The 19,486-nt window shown below is 44.0% G+C and overlaps 1 protein-coding gene across 1 annotated transcript in view; it reads left to right on the top strand.

Annotated features, from left to right (window-relative positions):
- The first annotated feature begins 5,308 nt into the window (after positions 1-5,308).
- DTWD2 (DTW domain containing 2) overlaps positions 5,309-19,486 on the top strand; it is a 96,709-nt gene continuing 82,531 nt past the window's right edge. Inside the window, exon 1 of the mRNA XM_054986159.1 lies at positions 5,309-6,040. Coding sequence (XP_054842134.1) covers positions 5,892-6,040 — 149 coding nt within the window. The 5' untranslated portion in view covers positions 5,309-5,891. The remainder of the gene's footprint in view (positions 6,041-19,486) is intronic.

The following is a 19,486-nucleotide window of genomic DNA, read 5'->3' as shown; positions in this document are numbered from 1 at the left end:
CGAAACGTACTCAGAAAATAAGGTGACATCTTCAGTCATGGAGCTGTTGCCTCTTTACTGGGGTGGAAAAAAGAGAGACTGAATGAAGGGTATCTTAAGGGTCAGTATACTGTGGAGCTGACATACTTTTGGTTGCTTGTCTGGTATTGATAGTATGGTTTCAGGAACAGCTGCACCTGATGCATTCCTTAGTGGTCTTCCATTTAAGAACTAACCAGGGCTGGCCATGCTTACCAGCCAAGATCTGATGACATCAGGCTATCCCAGCCTGTCCAGGTTAGGGCACTGGCTTCAATAGGACCTAGCTAACTTTAATTAAATTAGGGCCTACGTGAAAGACAAAGAGTGCAATCCTAAACAGAGTTGCTCTAGTAGACTGGCGTAACTCTTCTTAGGATTGAGCTGTTAGTATACTAATACTGAGGCTCGGCCTTGGAATGTTGTTAGATGGTACCTATGTTGCTGTAAACATATCAGGTCCCATTTATATACACAACAGAAAGGTGGGGGAGAGATGTTGCAAAGAGGCTGGTTCAAAGCAAGATTCAATCCAAAAAATAATCTCTTCACTCAGATACTTACAACTGTTAGATAGTAAAAATGTAAAATCTAATACAGGATGAAGTGAGACAGCTGAATAAAACAGTAAGTTACTGATATCTGAGTTATTGATAGATCAAAAAATCAGTGAAGTGTCTGAGGGAGAAGAATTATGTGATAGTTGGGTAAAAGCTTCACAATAGTGTAGGAATTATGGGCGATGTTACTATTGGTACAAATGGCTAAAAGGATCTGCAGAAGGCTAAATGCTGGTATATTCTCATATATTTGGCTGCAGGATTCTATTAATATTAATTTGCAACCAGCTTAATGTATGGTTTGCAAGAGCTTTTTAGGTGGCTCATGGATATATTGCAGTAGGAAACAGCATTCTGCTTAGCTGCTGTAGGCAATGCATTTGCTGTAGTTGCACCACAATCTCAAGGGGAAATTTTCAACATGTTAATATGATGAAATGTTCACCTCTTTTGATGGGTTGCCATTGTTACAAAAAAAATTCGTTCTTGACTTAGAATAATTACTGCACTGTATGTAACAATTTAAAAGTCAAGAACCAATTTTTTTTGTAAAAAAAAAAGACTGTGTTCTTTGGTGTTTTCTGTACTTGGGAAAATATTGGTGCATGTTTTATTTATGTATGACAAAATTAAACTTAATATTGCTAGTTTAGCAGATGGACTTTGGCTGAAGAGAACCTCTAGAATCATTTTCACACACTACCCATGTTTAAACTGATAAGAGAACCATTCGTTCCAAGAAGTCAAGAGAGTAAAGCATTTGTTTAAATCAGCAGCATTATTTTGTGAAGTATCTGTATTTCTGTTTTTTTTCCTTTGAGATGTTCTAATTTTAAGAAAGGCAGGTTAATTGTTTCATCTGGATGCATGTTTAGGAAGTGGGTATTTACTTCCATGTTAAGAATAATAACTGCCTAGGTATAAATATGACTTAGAAGAATTATGTATGACTGCTTTAGGCGTGTCTAAAAATTATTTACATAAAAAGTAATATTTAAATGCAATGAGTATGGAATGCTAATGGGTTAGAGCCTGTTACCCTGTCCGCAGAAATGACAACCATTTTATTCAAACAAATACTGAAGGTATTGGACATACGGGATAAATCAGTCTATCTAGAGCCCATTGCCTCTTAATCGGGAATCACAGTGATAGTGCCAGGAATAAGTAGGAAGTGGAGAACAGTATTGCAGAAATGTGAAGAGGTATAATAAAATGTATTGTATGCTGGTAAAATTGACAAGTTTTTAAAATAAATAACTTATGTGAACCATCATTAGGGTAGGGTAGGGTAGGGTGGTCAAAGAAAAAGTTAAGAGTTGTAAATATGGAACTTTGCGTGCATGTTTCCTGGTGTATAATGTAAATGAAAGGGAACATCAGAGTTCTTAAAATCATAGCATCAAGTCAGCAATAATGCTTACAGTTAAACGGAAATATTCACCTAAGCCCTAATTTGGCTGAAGTTAGCTATATCCTATTGAAATCAGTGTTCTGACTTGGACAGGCCAGGCTATCCTGATCTCATCAGATCTTGGCTACTAATATGGTCAGCCCTGGTAAGTACTTGGATGGGAGGTCACCAAGAAAGTCTACATTTGGCTTGCTATGCAGAAGCAGACAATGGCAAAAAAACTCTAAATATTGCTTGCCTTGAAAACCCTATGGGGTTGCTATTTGTGATTTGAGGGCAAAACATAAAACCAGTGGAGCAAGTAAAGTACAACAAATTTAAGTCTTAATTGTTTTAATAGCATTTAAACATGACTGACTTTAGCAAGACGAGCCTTGCTTGAATGAAGAAGTGTGAATCGCACATGAATTCATCACTTCCTTTTAACTTTAACAAATAGCTATTTTAGTCATTCTTATGATTTAGCTTTGCTCTAAACTGTTTTTAAGAAAATGCCTTTTCCATTTGTATTAAACTCCAGAATAGTAGTTTGTAATCATATGGTAGTGACTGATAGCGATGGAAATAAGTAGAAGGCTTAACCAAAAATACAGAAAGGAAGTATTTGGAACTTTCTGCAGCATCTAGCAAACCTTCAATTTAACAGTTATTTCTCAGGTGATAATTGAGGAAGAAACACTTGCAGAAAAGGGAAATATCTAGTGAAAAATCAATGTGTATTAATCAGCTGCAAAATAAATGGAATAGACATGAATATTTGGGAACTTACTAACAATGTCAAATAACAGAGAGCCATATTTTAAAACAAATGTGGACAAAATAAAATTCCAAAATTTTATACTTTTGCTGTTGTTAAATGGAAGTATTTAGATTTGGAGTTATTACTTGATTTTAAAGAGTTGGTAATTATTTAGAACCAATGCATGCATTGTCCTCTACCAGATCCTGCTACAGAATTGTATGCGCTGTCAACTGTATTCACAGAATAATCCAGAACATTGTGTTCCAGGACTGAGTTGCACTCATAAAGGCAGATATTTTTTTGTTTACAGAACAGCCTTGTATGGAGTCAGTCCATTTTGCTCAGTATTGGCTACTGTCAGAAGAGCTGAAGATATTTTCTAGCATCTGCTACTGCAGATGCTAAGGCCCTTATTCAGAGGAAACGTGCTGTACCTATAGTTCTCTAAAACCTTAAACATACTTATTCAGTGGCACTTTCATCTGAGGAAAAGATATGAATAGGCTGTAAATGTCCTATACTAACGGTTAAGAGTTCTGGAGCAGAACAGGGAAGACTCAGATTCAAATACCTAGTCAATCATTAACCTTGCTGGGTGACCTTGGGCCAATCACTCTCAGCCTAACCTATTTCCCTGAGTTGTGAAGAAACAATGGAGAAGCGCCCTGAGCACTTTCTGTGGTGAGACGGTGGGATAGAAGTATGAATGGAAATACTTCAGGTCTGCTAAAAATTCTACCATGCTTGCGTACTCAATTTAACTGAAGATACGGATGTATTTAGCAGTAAGGATAGCTTTTAAATCCACTGAAACATGTATAGCAGAAGAGAATATGCCTGTATAAGACATGTGTCAATTTTGTATTGCTTGTATTTTTCTCCCAGATTCTTGTAGTGCAGATAATTAATTTATGGTCAATTTCAAATACCAAAATGTACTGCAGTGTTTGTATTGCAAATATTGGAGGAGCTGATAGTGTCTCTTTCGCAGTGTTGACGCATTATATTCCAGTACACATCCAGTTCTGATGTATGAAACTAAAAAGCATTGGTTTCTGGGCAGAAGGGCTGTTCATATGTTGCAGCTTGCAGGCACATAAAGATTAACTCTCTACTTTCTGTTCCTTTAAAGACTTAAAGGCTTTCCCATAATTTACTACTGTAGTAAAACAGATAAACATGCAAGAATATGCTGTTAGCTATGATTCAGTATTATCTTGGTAATTGTTTGTTCTCTCCTCTTTTATCCTCAGAACGATCCTGTGAGGTAGGTTAGGTTGAAGTGGCTTCTGTGGCAGAATTATTTGAACCCAGGCTCCTAAGATCGTGTTCTACAATCTAACCAATACACTACAATGAGTCATATAGCAGCTGCTACAAGTTTTCCACAGATGCTTATATAATTATAAAGGTTATTTACAGAGTTCCTGCAGTAGAAAATTTACATAAGGTATTGGTCACTATAGTGGGAAATGAGATACAATGTTTAGGAGAAGACTGAGAGAATGGTTAGCTTGAATAGGCACAAATGCAGTTGTTTTAAATAGAGTACAGTAATCCTAATCCTAATAGATATGCTTGGAAGTAAATCTATTTAAACGGGTCTGTTTCTGAGTAAATGCAATTTGGATTGGAAAGAAGAGCTGCAATCCTATGAGCACTTAATCTGGAAATAAATCCAGTTGAATTTAACATAGTATGGTTATGTGGCATACAAAAGAATATCCTATCTATGAACATTTTCAAGAGTATTCATTCATTACCTGCAGGTCTGCCAACTCACCAAGACCTTCAAGACAAAGTTTCCTGATAGAGGCCTCTCAGTGTTGGCAGAGTGCAAATAAAGCAGAGAAGTTACGCTGTACTTATTAAAGAGGCTAAAAGTTTATTTAAGAAATACATACTTGAGAGTGAAGACGAGAGACAGAGATAAGAGTCCTGACTATCTGACTACATCTTGGAGAAGAGTGATAAAGCAGGAGAGAGAACCAGGATATTGCAACTGTTTAGCCCAATAGGAGACAAGACAAGGAAATGACCTTCAGGAAACAAGAAAGATGCTGCTCTCACTAACTTAACTAAGTGACGCTTGCTGTCCCCTGCATAGAAGGCTCTTTTTCCCTTCTTGCTGCTGCAGTACACCAGACATTGCAGTTTCCAACACTCAGCACACCCAGGTGTCATGATCCACTCAAATATCAAGAAATAAGCCCCCCACAATTCTTTTCCTTGCTGAGTAGGGCTGCCAATTCTGGCTTGGGAAACTCTTGGAGATTTGAGTGCAGTACCCGAGGAGGGAGGAGAGGGAGCTCCGCAGGGGCAGGGTGCCATACAGTCCACTGCCTGAAGCTGCCATTTCTTCCAGGGGAACTGATTTCTGTAGTCTGGCAATCAATTCTAAGACTAGAACTCCTGCCCCCACCCGGAATTTGGCAACCAGGAGCCCTGCAGTGGGCCAGTCCCCTGGATTTTTTCCCTTTACAAGTTGCCAATTCTTGCTTGGATAATTCCTGAAGACTGGGCAGAGTTTGGGAGGGGAAGGAGCTGAGTAAGGATGTGAAGGTGGAGCTTGACTAAAACGCTGCTATTTTCTCTAGGGGAACTGATCTGCCTAGCCTGGACATCGGTTGAAATGTCTGGTGAACTCCACTCCACTCCTGCAATTGATTACCCTAACCTCATATTACACGACCCAGCCTAATCTAAACACTTTCCAAGTTTACCAGTAGTTGTAGATTGACCATGTGAGGCTTTAATGTGCGTTTCCTCTTTAGCAATAAACTCCAAAGAGTAGGTAAGGCTCATTTCCAAGAGGCAAACAATAACTTCCTTTCGTTTTCATATTTAAAACATATCGAGGCCACCAACTGCACCTCTTCCTGCAGAGGAAAGGGAGAGGCAGTTCAATCGTTTCACGGAGCTTTTAAAGAGCCGAACGCTCGTCGCGCCGGCGCCCGGTTGACCGAAGGTTTGCAAAGGCGGCTGCAAGGCAACGAGACAGGGAACGAGCGGCCCTCTTCCAATCATGTGAAGACGCTGGCAGCCACTTCCGTCTCGCGCCTGCTTTTTCGGGCGCTCGTGCCATCCTTACAGGGTCCTAGTGCTGCTGTCTAAAACCTGGCTACCCCGGTAGGAGTAGGACGCCCCTTCACTGGCCATGGAGGAAGAGGCGGCGGGCAGCGGGGAAAATCTGGCCAGCCACACTATCAGCGAGAGCGAAGCAGCAACGGAGGAGGACAGTTGCCAGGGCCTGTGGGAGCTGCCCGTGGAGTGCAGCGTGCGCAGACGCGAGTGTGATCGCTGTGGGTGAGTGAAAAAGCCGCGCCCCGATACAACCGCCTGTAGCAACTTCAGAGGACCTGCCAGGTTTTTAAAAAGAGAGACCCTCCCATTAGTTTCCGTGGGAAACCGGACTTTAGTGACCTCAATACGAAATCTTAAGGAACAGTCCTGCGACGACTGGTAGCTGTTCCGAACGCCTCCCCGCCAGCCACGTGCGGAGAGAGAGGTGAAACAGCCCCGCCCGGTTTCGATTCTGGTCAACCTTTCAGTCCGGGGGTTTAATACGTCGCGCTTTTTGGTGGACAAGACAGACGGGATAAAATAAAAATGTGTTAGTTTTTGACAAAAAGCCCCTGTGCATTCATATTCATTGGTCTCTCACTTAACACGATGGTATTTTATTAGCCCCTTCATCTAAGTGGGCTGGACTTGATCTATCTGGGGCCATTTCCACGCTCATTGAATAATGCACTTTCAATGCACTTTAGCAATCCTTTGGAAGTGGATTTCTTGTTCTACACATGGAAAAGCCGTTCCAAATGTTCAGCAAAGAGTATTGAAAGTGGATTATCCAACGTGTGGAAGCAGCCTGACCTAGCTCCTCCTGTTCACTTTTGCCACAGCTCTGTGAGCCAGCTGAGGCTAAAGGGGAGTGCCTAGTGCGGTGGCTCGAAACATTCTCTGCCTTTTTGTCTGCTGCACCCCACAGGCGTCTGTCTCATAATAAATGATTTTCCTCATCACCGCTGGATCTTGTAACAAATCCGCAAGGACTCTGGGTTCAAATCTTTTTTATTAACAAGGAAGAAACTTCAGGCTATCCTTGCTTCCCTCTGCAGTTGTCGCCTCAGTGTGCTCAGAGTTGCTGTGCTGTTAAATCCTTTTAAAATTACAATTATTGACACGAGGCAATTGTGGGAAGGACATGTCCCAATACTTTTTGTATATATTTGTATATGTTATCCACCAGCGTACTCAGGGTGATTTTATACTTCTCCCTTTTTTCCTCCTTCACAACAGAGCTTTAAAATAGGCTGAGATACAGCGACTGGCACAAGGTCATTCAGTAAGCATGGTACACTGGAAATCTGAACTCCTGTATCCTAGTTTGACACTTCACTAGTGTGGCTGGGGGTGGGGGGAAGGCATTCCAAGGGCAGCTTTCCGCTATTAAAACTTGCCATAGAGTAGAACCGCCAGTGATTGAGAAGTGCACCTGGAGCTATTCCTTGTCATTTCCCCCCTTACTTTGCATCCTCTTGTGTCAGGCTTCCCACTGAAACCAACGGGCAGCAGAGCTTCTCTTGCCCATAAGGACCCTTATTGGAGAACTTCTGTTTTCGTACACTTGTCGGTATACATTTAAATATTGCTGCTTCTTTATGCATCTGTGTTTTCCCCATGTTTGGAAAAAAACAGGCTGTGATGACAGCGGGCTGTCTCATGTGTTTAAGCAAGGCAGTTGCTTTGTGCTTCCTGCTCTTCCAGAGGATGACCATACCCCCCCCCCTTTGTTCCTTGTCAATACCTGGAGACTTCTCTTTGTGTTAGGATATTTGAGAGGACAGCACCAAAGGCTGACCCATTGCCCTTGCTATTACTTTTGAAATCTGATGAAAAGATCAGGTCATTTGACAGAAGGACAGTTACAGTTTTTACTATTTGCTGGGAGAAAATGTGCATGGATAATTCTGGACTGTATTAATTATTTAAAACATTTGTTAGCTGCCTTTCTGTTAGAGGTGCTCAGAGTGGCTTGCAATGTATAGAACTGGTTGTATAGTGCTTTTTCATTTTATTTTACTCAAGGGAGTCCAGTTCCTTTAATGTCATGTGTTGTAGTTGATGAAACAGTACCTTCTCCAGCAACCAAAGGGAATAGTTTTCTGCACCATGCACCAAGTCTGGACCCCAGATAGGAACAGGAGAATTAGACCCACCCCTTTTTAAAAGACATCACCATTGTAAACATATTTATATTCTATCCATTTCACCCAGAACCAAAATGTGATGTGTGTATTTAGCACTGTTCTGAAGAAGGCTAGGTTTGTTCATTCATCTGTGTTTTAGTGGTCATTGCCTAATAATAGTTCCTGTCTTAGAGCAGCTAAAGTGCTAATAGGCTGTTATTCTGGAAATGGTTGGGGGCCTCTTATTTTTATTTTCGTGGCTAATTATTTATAGCCTGCCTTTCTCACTGAGACTCAGGAGGATTACAGAGAAAACAAAATGTAATTGTTTGGTATAAGACATCCAGTGAACAATGTAATAGAACTAGGAATACAAAAATTCAAAGACAATCTAAGGAACAATGCTCACAGCGAACTATTTGAGTCAAGGTATTGTGTTACAGAATTCTACTCAAAAAGTAACTATTTGTAGAAATAAACAATTAGTTTTATGCAGGGCTGTCTACATGAGTGCACACATCATCATGTTTTCAAAACAAGAATTGTGTAACAAATGTATGTTTGCACCACAAAAAATATTTATACCCTGGTGTCCCTTGTAGCTCAAAGCAGTTAACAATTCCAAAAATTAACAGCATACAAAATGCAGTAAAACCCAATTTATTCCCTCCCTAAGAAGATACATAGTGTAAATTCCATTGAAAACTACTAAGACTTCTAAAGATAGTGTCCCCCACCTCTCAAAGGGCCAGTATAGAAAAAGAATGGGCTATAGTAGGTGCCAAGAAAGCCATCTTAAATGGGGGGGGGCACCAGAAAGTGGCAACTTCTACTTGGAAGTTTTTATTATTGGGGTATTGTCACTGGCTTGTGTAATATGTTTTGCCTCTACAGAAAACAACTGCATATAGAGAAATGTGTCATAAGCATGCATAAATGCATCTTGTATTGTGGATCAGTAGAAGAAATGTGAAAATTGAGAACTGCTTTCCAGTGTTTAAACATAACAATGAAATGCCCGTGAACAGCTACCATACAAGATGTACATATGTGAATTTCATTTCATAACATGTGAAATGGCCCTAAACGACAAGTGTTGATACAAAGATATGTTATTTTTGCTACTGAAGTGGAATTTTTCTTTTTGCTTTGGAGTCAGAATTAATGTACATAGTTGTTAGAGCAAGTGTTTAAAAAGTTTCCAGTTATTATAATGGTTTCAAGTCATCACAGTTCTAATCCGAAAAATTCTTAGTAGTTCCATTTGCTTTAAGAGGATTTAATTGAAAGTGTTTTAGTGTGAGAAATTTGCAAACTGCATCCATAATGGTAGTAAAAATGGTAGCAGCCCCACGATTATGGAACTCCCTTCACAGGGAGATGTGCCTAGCCCACTCATGTCTGATTATGAGGAGGCAGCTGAAGAGAGTCTTATTTAGATCTGCATTTGACTACCTTGCTATTTATTAATAGTTTTACATTGTGTTTTTAAATTGATGTTTTTTATTAATTTCATGTTTGCTGTAAGCTGCCTTGTGCGCCATAAGGTAGAAAGACAGCTTATACATGTTCTAAATAAATAAATAAGAGGAAATTCGCAGATCAGTGGTGGGCAACTCTATAGTCTGCCAATCGATAAACCCGAGTATTACAGCTATCTTTAGTTAAATTTGGGTTTAAGAGCTGTAAGCTGTGTTATTTGGTGATACTATACTGCCATCTAGTGAAAAAAAGTTTATTTAAAATAATCTGCGATATGAAATTCCTTCCTTATATATTTAACTTATTTTAACATGTAAATGTTTGCTTATAACAGTTTAACCTTGGCTCTGTGCTGTGGTAAATTCTTATCTGTGGTAAAGTCTTACCACAGTTGTTCTCTTTTGACAGAATGCATGCAGAAATGGCCCTATATTTTTTCCCTCATAGGAGGAAATTGTTATTTGCACATTAGTAACTGTGGGAGCAATGCTAAACAAGTCCCCACCAAAGTCCCATTCTATATAGTGGGGCTTAATGTTCTTGACCTTGCAGCGAATGTCTCCAACATATAGCCAGTTATAGTTTTCGTTCTGTACACAAAAAAGTGCCCAGGGTTAAAAAAAATAATAACTTCAGCCAATTAAATGTGTTTGGGGTACCCACTTGTTTGTTTTTTCCAGAAAACTTTTCTCCAGAGAAGTATTTCAAAGTTTTTTGAAAGATGCAGGTGTTCCTTACAGGACAGCTACCTAATCATAGAAAGATGTGTTCTTGGAGCAGAAAAAACGCCCAGGTTAAAAATAAAATTAATCCTGTTAACATGGTCATTTTTCACCTCATGTAAAATTAAATTTTCAATCTCTGGGTATTTGGGATTTGTAAAATACAGTGTCTTGTTTCAACGGTGGGGAAAACTTATATTTCTAGGGTCACATCACCCAGTTCTCTTCACTAATATAAAAGAAGCATGTCGACCACACTTAATTGTGATATAAACTATTGTGGTGATGTTAGCTTGGGTCAAATATTTATTGGATTTTTAAAAAGTTTTTCTGTATAAATTTATAAGACTATATATCATGAACTCATAATATTAGCAAAGAAATCTGATTCCACAGCACAACTCTCTGGGAGTACATGAGGGGGTGACACAAGGTAAATCCCAGGTCCCCTACCTCCCACCAGGATGGTATAGGGACCTGGAACCCTAGCTTTATAATTAGAACTGGATAGGAAAGTGGAGAAATATACCTAGCTGCTTAGCTAGATTGAGAGAGAGAGTGAAGTGTGGAGAGTTCTAGGAGGACATTTTAAGATTAGCATTATGCAAACAGACCAAGAGTGAATGTCCTTGACAAAGTAAGAACTTCTCCTACAGACCTGTCTATATAGAACTTGGTGCCCTCTGCAGGATCTTGTTTTCTTCGCTGTATATTAGATATTACTATATTCCAAAAGCTACATGGTGCTTCAGAGGAGGGACTTATGTAATATTGTGATGGCTGCAGAAGTGTCCTAAAAGATGGCCATTGATGGTTTTCAGAGCAGAGCCTCATTGGTAGATCTCAAATAATGGGACAGTATATGAGAACAAGTGGGAGTGAGGTTAAGGATTTAAAGGCAAAAGAAATGGATTAACAACCAGTTAAGTTGTTGAGGCATTGGTAATGTGTGCTCCATCTTATGTGTGACCTGAAGCAGCACAACTCTTGTATGTGCAATAGGGAGATCCCAGGGAAGTTGTTCAATACAGGCTGGGAAGTCCAAAGTACAGTCCCTTTAATCCCATTGGTGAGGGATGTGGCTGGGAAGTGACATCACACAGCCCTGGGAGTGTGCGAGCACTTTGCACTGAGTCAGTTAGGGAGTAATGTCATCCCAAATGGGAGTAATGTCATCGTGCCGCCTCAGGAGCATGCCCCAGGAGGCCTGTTTCCCCACCTTTCCCCCCTTTCGGCAGGGTGAGTGGTCGCAGGGGTGGAGATTAGGAGTGGGGGATCCCCTGGCTCCACTAAGGGGACGGCAACCCTAGTGGAAGGGATCGTGTGAGTCTGCACAAGGCTTAGATGGCTTAAAATAAAGTACAAACGGTTTATTAGTGATGTCTTTTCCTCCTGCAGTTTTCTGCAGCCTATATTATGTGGACTCCAGTTTTATAATTGGGTTTTGATATCACAGTTATCATTTATGAGACCAAGAAATTACTGTCTAAAATGACTTATGTATTATACATATCTGTCAGTCAAAGAAGTCACTCCTTTTCATGCAGTCCAGGTGGAGGATTGAGATGAACTCATAACTGAGAGATTTGCAAATAACTGCTTTATGCCAATAGCTATAAAATGAGTGAACTGTGAAGTTTAATAAATCGGAAGGTTATGGAGTTTTGATATAAAATACTATTCCAGAGTCCTTCATGACTGTACCAGCAGCCCTCTGCACCTCAGAGATATGTGCTCACCTTGACATTTTTACTCGTGTCTGTCATGACCATCGTCACCAAGAGAAATGTATTAAATTTGACTTGTGAGATTTGTCAAAGAATGAAAAATGTTTGGAATAGCTTATTCATAATTCACAAAGAAAGTCTGTCTTGGTTTAGGGAATTAATGCACTAGCTAATCATGTGTTAGATGGTGGGAATAAGCTTTGCATACTATGAGAGATTATTCCAGTCCTTCTTAATTAAGTCCCTAATGGATATGTTTACAAGCCCTCAGAGCTTTTCAGATGTTTGCTTTTTGAGGAGAAGATGGGCCTATTCTGTCAATCTTGCTGCAGACAGAATAGAATTAATCATACATATTTCTTACAGTGCTTGCTCTAACTTGTACCATAAATTAGACTTGGATAAATATTACAAGGTAAAGTCAGGTGCTTATGTAGACAAATTTCATTCTTTAATAGATGTGGGTATATATAACTCTTCAATTCTGCAAAAGAATCTGCTATTTTCTATAACAACATTATGTATTGTGTGTTTCTGAAATCCCCACCTTCATGTTTGCCTCATGGCAAATAAATTGTTCGTCTGGTGATATACTAAAAGCAGTTAGCTGTGCATTTTCCTGGAAGGTCTAGTTAGAGAAGACAATAGCAGTTGCCCTGATAGACCGGCAGGCTGTGCATTTTCCTGGAAGGTCTAGTTAGAGAAGACAATAGCAGTTGCCCTGATAGACCGGCAGGCTGTGCATTTTCCTGGAAGGTCTAGTTAGAGAAGACAATAGCAGTTGCCCTGATAGACAGGCAGGCTGTGCATTTTCCTGGAAGGTCTAGTTAGAGAAGACAATAGCAGTTGCCCTGATAGACAGGCAGGCTGTGCATTTTCCTGGAAGGTCTAGTTAGAGAAAACAATAGCAGTTGCCCTGATAGACAGGCAGGCTCTGCAGGACAATTAGGACAAAGAGAAGTCCTGCCTCCGGAGCTGATAAAAAGGAGGACAATTACATGGCTCTTCCTCCCCGTGCTGGTTGCTGAATTTCCACTGTTGGCTCTTTCCCACTATGGTAGAAGTGGGAGATAGACTGAAAAGAGAAAGGGACAGACTGCAAACTCCAAGGAAGATGTGATCTCTAGACTTGCCTTTTGATTTCACTGAGGTACCCTTTCAGACATCCAACATTGTCCCTTTGAGCCAGTGATTTCTTTCTGAATATATGCTCCATGATTTGGAACCAATGTACTAATTGTTTTTTTAAAAATGGTTAGCGTTTGTTTTGCACAAGTGCCACAAAGAACTACATTTGTTTATTTTTCTTTTGGATGAGCCTGATGTACACAGATTTATGGGCGTAGCCTTGCTGTGCAATGTTACAATTTGTCCAGTTTGGGGATTAGATTTTGATAATAGATTAATGAAATAGTAGATTAGAATTCTGATGCACTTTACTAATGTATACAGTAAAAGCTTTGTTATCCAGCTGTTGATTATCCAGGTTGCTCAGTTAACCAACGTCACCCAGAAGGTAAACTCCTCCCCTTAGCCGCCATAACCGTGTGTCTTCAGGCGTTCACATGCCCCACTCCATCCCTGTCTAGCTGTTCAGCTTGATGCCTCTAGCTGTTGCTGGCTTGCTGACCCTGCCAGCTGACGTCATCCTCAGTGGCCTCCTTCCCCCTCAATCTGCCTTGAGCAGTGAGGTGCTGCTAACAGGCTCCACAGCAACTGGCTCACTTGTTTGCCTGTTGCTTAGGATGGTTTTGTGCTCTGGGGGGAACTCCAGCTGGTGAGGTTGGGGTTGAGTTGCTGTGGGTAGGGCCTGGGGCAAAACTTAAGTATCTGGCACATTTAATTAACTAGCACCCCCACCCCATTCCCAATGAGTGCTGAATAACAAAGCTTTTACTGCACTAAGAATTGTTACTTCAGCATTTGAGGAAGAATGTGATCTTCATTGGTTCAAATGACTAGGAAATATTCCATTAATATAAGTCAATCCTGTTCAGTTTGTTCGTTCTCCACTAACTTAGCTTTATGCACTAAACCGATGTGCTTTTTACAATTCAGATGTTGTTGGGGCTCTGCAGGACGAAATGCCTAGTTGGTTCTGCTTTTTTATCCTCCATACTATAACAAATGTTTGCTTTTCTATCACATACTGGATTATACTTAATTTAGTGTGTGTGTGTGTGTGTGTGAGAGAGAGAGAGAGAGAGGGAGGGAGGAGGAGGAGGAGGAGAGGTTTATTGTATAAAGTGGTAGTGCTCAGTCCATACGTCAGAACCATCAGATGGGCTACAAGCCCTGTAGAGCCACAGTTTCCCTCCTGCTCTTTGGAAACACTTCCATGCATGGAGTGCAACAACATGAAAATTCTTGCCTCTCTGCATATATGCTCAAAGGACAGGTAGAACAGCGAGTGAAGGTCAATAATGGAAAGATTTCTTTTTACCACTGAAAGGTTCAGAGACCGTCCCTTCCTCTGAAAGCTCTTGTCTTCTCTTCCCCTGCCCAGCATAGCTTGGGCTATCAAATAGAGATTGGGTTTCAATCCCTTCCCCCATGCATTTATCAGGCTACTTAACATCCATCTAGATGGCTTACAAGTAGAGGTGGGCATGGTCCACATAACGGACCTAATTTCGTCACGAACTTACCCAGTTCGTGCTTCGCGAACACGCGGGCCATGGGCTTGTGTTTTTCTCACGAAAGCGCCGAACATTGGGGCTTTCTGTCCGTGTGTCCGTTGGCCCGTCATGCCAGGATTCCTGCTCAAACAATTTCCTAGGCAACGGTGGAGCCACCTTCCCCGTTTGGAACACACCAATCTTAGCCCAGAAAACCTTGATTGGCAGCTCTGTCAGCCAAACAGAGATCACCAGCCTTTCTGCATAAAAGACAAAGCGCGCGAAGCCCCGCTGCATTTTGCTGGCGCGGGGACGCGAGTTAGCTTCTAAGCTCAGCAACTGCTTGCTATGGGGAAGTTTTTTTTGTGCGTGTGAGAGCGCGGCTTGTGCCTTAGGACTTTGGGGCTTCTGGTGCAAGAGAGCTTTCTCTTTTCTCCATTCCTGTTTAATTTTTTTCTCCTCCTTTCTATTGTAGTTTTCTTGAGAGCACTTTTAAAAAAATCCTTTTACCGCACTATCAGGTTACTCTGATTTCTTTCTGCGTTTTGAGTCCTTGGGTTCTTCTCGGGCTTAACCCCCGCCCCCAAATCTCTTCCTTTTTTCTGGGTTGCTGGTGGGTTCTATTGTGCTCTGACACCACCCCACTCACAGACCCACAGTGGGTGCAAGGCAGCTTTGGGCGTTGTCTGCTTGAGTTCTTGCCTTCATTCCCCCACGTTCTTTTTTGGCTGCTGATGAGATGCAAGGGGAGGAAGACTGCTATTAGGCTCCGTGAAACACCCACTCTCTGATGACCGGCAGCAAGTTTTGGGGGGCTCTCTCTGCTTCACTCCTTTCAAAGCCTTTTTAGTGGGTGACTTGGGGGGACATTTCCAGCCTGGCTTTTGACGTGCAGGGGGAAGACTGCTACTGGCCTCTGTGAAACACCCACCCTGGGACCACTGGCAGCACGTTTTGGGGGGCTCTCTCTGCTTCACTCCTTTCAAAGCCTTTCTCTCCCTAAATAGTGGGTGACTTGGGGGACATTTCCTGCCTGGCTTTTGAGGTGCAAGGGGGAGACTGCTACTGGCCTCTGTGAAATACCCACCCTAGGACCACTGGCAGCACGTTTTGGGGGGCTCTCTCTGCTTCACTCCTTTCAAAGCCTTTCTCTCCCTAAATAGTGGGTGACTTGGGGGGACATTTCCTGCCTGGCTTTTGACGTGCAGGGGGAAGACTGCTACTGGCCTCTGTGAAACACCCACCCTAGGACCACTGGCAGCACGTTTTGGGGGGCTCTCTCTGCTTCACTCCTTTCAAAGCCTTTCTCTCCCTAAATAGTTGGTGACTTGGGGGGACATTTCCTGCCTGGCTTTTGAGGTGCAAGGGGGAGACTGCTACTGGCCTCTGTGAAACACCTACTCTCTGGTGACTGACAGCTCACTTTGGGGGGGGCTCTCTGCTTCACTCCTCTCAAAGCCTTTTTAGTGGGTGACTTGGGCGGACATTTCCAGCCTGGCTTTTGAGGTGCAAGGGGAAGACTGCTGCTGGCCTCTGTGAAACACCTACACTCTGGTGACCGGCAGCTCGCTTTGGGGGGGCTCTCTGCTTCACTTCTTTCTAAGCCTTTTTAGTGGGTGACTTGGGCGGACATTTCCAGCCTGGCTTTTGAGGTGCAGGGCAGGCTGCTGCTGGCCTCTGTGGAATACCAACACTCTGGTGACTGGCAGCTTGCTTTGGGGGGGGGGCTCTCTGCTTCACTCCTTTCAAAGCCTTTTTAGTGGGTGACTTGGGCGGACATTTCCAGCCTGGCTTTTGAGGTGAAGGGGGAAGACTGCTGCTGGCCTCTGTGAAACACCTACTCTCTGGTGACTGGCAGCACGTTTGGGGGGGGGCTCTCTCCGCTTCACTCCTTTCAAAGCCTTTTTCACTCCATAAATAGTGGGTGACTTGGGGGGGGGCATTTCCAGCCACGTCCTGTCCCTGTTATCCTCCTCCTGATGACACATCCTGTCCCTGGTATCCTCCTCCTGATGACAAGCCCTGTCCCTGGTATCCTCCTCCTGACGACAAGCCCTGTCCCTGGTATCTTCCTCCTGATGACAAGCCCTGTCCCTGGCGTCCTCCTCCTGACGACAAGCCCTGTCCCTCATCTCCTCCTCCTGATGACAAGCCCTGTCCCTGGTATCCTCCTCCTGACGACAAGCCCTGTCCCTGGCACCTTCTAAGTACCTCCTCTTATTCTTTATAAACCCAACTACTTCCATTATAATTTGTATGTTGACAAAACATGACTGTTGTCCCTCCCATCCTTTCTGGCGAGGCAGGAAGGTGGGTGGGGTTAGCTGCCGCTGTAAGCACACTAAGATGGCACTTCAGGTGCAGTCACCCAATAGCTGGGGGATCAGGTCGCCCATGGGGGAATGTGGCCTCCTCCCCCCCCGGAAGAATACCAGCACGCTCGAATTTGGCCTGGAGGAAATGGGGGAAATCCCCCCCACTCCTCATGACGACAAGACCTGTCCCAGTACCCTCCTCCCGACAACACATCCAGTCTCTGTATCCACCCAAGGGTGACACGCCATGCCCCTTTCTGGCAAGGCAGGAAGGTGGGCGAGGTCAGCTGCCACCGTAAGCATGCTAAGTCGGCAGTCAGCACTTCAGGTGCGGTCCCCCAATAGCGGGGGGGAATCAGGCTGCCCACCGGGCAAATGTCAACTCTACCCCAGTGACAGTACCGGCACACTCCCGCGGGGCCAGACCTCCCCGCCCCCTGAGGGGAGGCAGCTCAGCACCGCCTCCCCAAGCCTGCTGGGCCCGGCGGCCACCGTCCTCACCCACCTCCCTTCCTTGGCGGGGATTCCGCTCCGCTCCCCTTTGGCCCGGTGGCCGGGCACATAGGGGGTGCCACCGGCGAGCGGCCAGACCCCCCAGCCCCTCAGGGGAGGCAGCTTGGTGCTGCCTCCCCGGGCCTGCCGGGCCCGGCGGCTGCCATCCTCACCCACCTCCCTTCCTTTGCGGGGATTCCGCCCCACTCTCCTTTGGCCCAGCAGCCAGGCACATGGGGGGTGCTGCCAGTGAGCGGCTAGAGCCCCTGACCCCTCAGGGGAGGCAGCTTGGCAACGCCTCCCCGGGCCTGCCGTCCGCCATCCTCACCCACCTCCCTTCCTTGGCGGGGATTCCGCCCCGCTCCACTTTGGCCCAGCGGCCGGGCACATGGGAGGTACTGCCAGTGAGCGGCCAGATCCCCCGCCCCCTCAGGGGAGGCGGCTCGGTGCCACCTCCCTGGGCCTGCCAGACCCAGCAGCCGCCGCCAGCAGACACCTTCCTTCCTGGCGGGGAATATCGCCCTGCTCCCCTCTCGCTAGCCACTCAAAGCCCAACTGGGGCCAGTGAAGGGAGCCCCTGCAGGGAGGGGGTGGCCGCCATTGAAACTCACCTCTCCCACATGGTGGCCACCCTCTCGCCAGCCACTTGAACCCCAACCAGCATATCCTTCCTTTGCCAATGCCGCCATGTTCGGTGAAGTGGGTTTCATCGGCGACCGACTGTCCTGCTTCCGCAAGTGCAAGGGCCCCTCTGAGGGTCAATCCCCAAAGTCTGGTGAGAAGTAGGACAGTGGCCCAGGTCAGCTTGCTTGATAGCAAGCAAACTGACACACCACGTCACTGAGATGGGACTCGTTGTCCACTGCCCAAAGAGGCTCCTTCTGATCAGGGTAGCATGAGTTTCCTTCCCTCAAGGTGTGGAAGACATCCTTTCCCTCCCTCCCGTGCCTTCCATTCCAGCAAGGGGCCTTTGAATTGCTCCATGATCTCCTGTTGCGGAGTTGGCTTTCACTCAAATACATCCATTCATTGCCCATCATGGAGAGTTGGTCTCCCCGCCCCCGGGGAGGGCGTCTCTTGTTGATGCAGCCCCATGTAGGTGGGTTTTGTGGGCAGCCACCTCTCTTGGACAGGAGCACAAGTATCTCTCCTTCCCCCAAGGGCGGGTAAGGGTCAGTGAGAATAGGGGAGGGGAAGTTGTTGTTTGTCTCTTTGGAAAAGTGATAATCGAGGAGCGTTACATGAGAACCTTTGGTGGGGAAAGTCGACTGAAGTGAAAATGTGTAGGAAAAACAAGGCCTTTCTGAATCGAACCGGTTCTCGAACCGGGCCTGGTCCATTAAAAGTTCGTGGTCCATGGTCCGTGGAAGCCCACGAACCCCGAACCGGCAGTCTGTAGGCGAATGCCAGTCCGTGCCCATCTCTACTTACAAGACTTGCCCTGGATGTTGAGTTAAGATCCTTATAACAGTAGCCTTTCTGACAAATAACAGTATATGTGTGTTCTTCGATATAACATCTGTTTTAAATACTAGAATCCTACTATCTCTTGAGTATGTTGAGGTAATCTTGAAACCATAGAAATATTAGCTCCAGTCTCATTTTGTGACACTGTGTTGGTACACAGTATACTAAAATCTTAACATGGTACATATATTTGGATCAGATTAAAAGATTTGGCAGGGAGGTAATTATATGATTACTGTAATGAGTTTTGATATTTCCAGGGCATTTAATTCTGTGCCTAACTGATTCAGCTATTACCTGCTTTGATCTGTTATCATTAAAAAAAATGTGACCATGCTTTTTTGGTGAAGGAGAACAACAGGGGCCTGCAACTATGGCAGTGACTAATCTTCTTAATTAATGTCATTACCATTTTGATCAAGTTTGTCTTCTGTAATTATTTCAGCTCAATCTTGCCTTGAGCGGTGACCTATTGTGTGTGATTGCGAAAAAGAGATTTCAGCATAGTCTGAAATTAGAGAGCACCCTAAGTCATTTTAATAATAGAAAATGCTGCCTTAAAACGACACATGTCGGGTTCACAAAACATTTACTTGGGTCGTGTAGTCAGGCCATCAGCAGGACTGGTGGTAAAGAGTCAGCAAGGGAAGCCTGAAGCTGCCAGGCAGCTAGCAGTGGCAGAAGGAACTGCCGCCGCTGCTATGTTCAACCATCCCTTCTCACAGAGAGGGAGAAGG

The sequence above is a fragment of the Eublepharis macularius genome, chromosome 8 (genome assembly GCF_028583425.1).
Source record: "Eublepharis macularius isolate TG4126 chromosome 8, MPM_Emac_v1.0, whole genome shotgun sequence".
Lineage (NCBI taxonomy): Eukaryota > Metazoa > Chordata > Lepidosauria > Squamata > Eublepharidae > Eublepharis > Eublepharis macularius.
The sequence above is the reverse complement of the archived record's forward strand: the minus strand, read 5'-3'. Positions and strand labels throughout refer to the sequence as shown.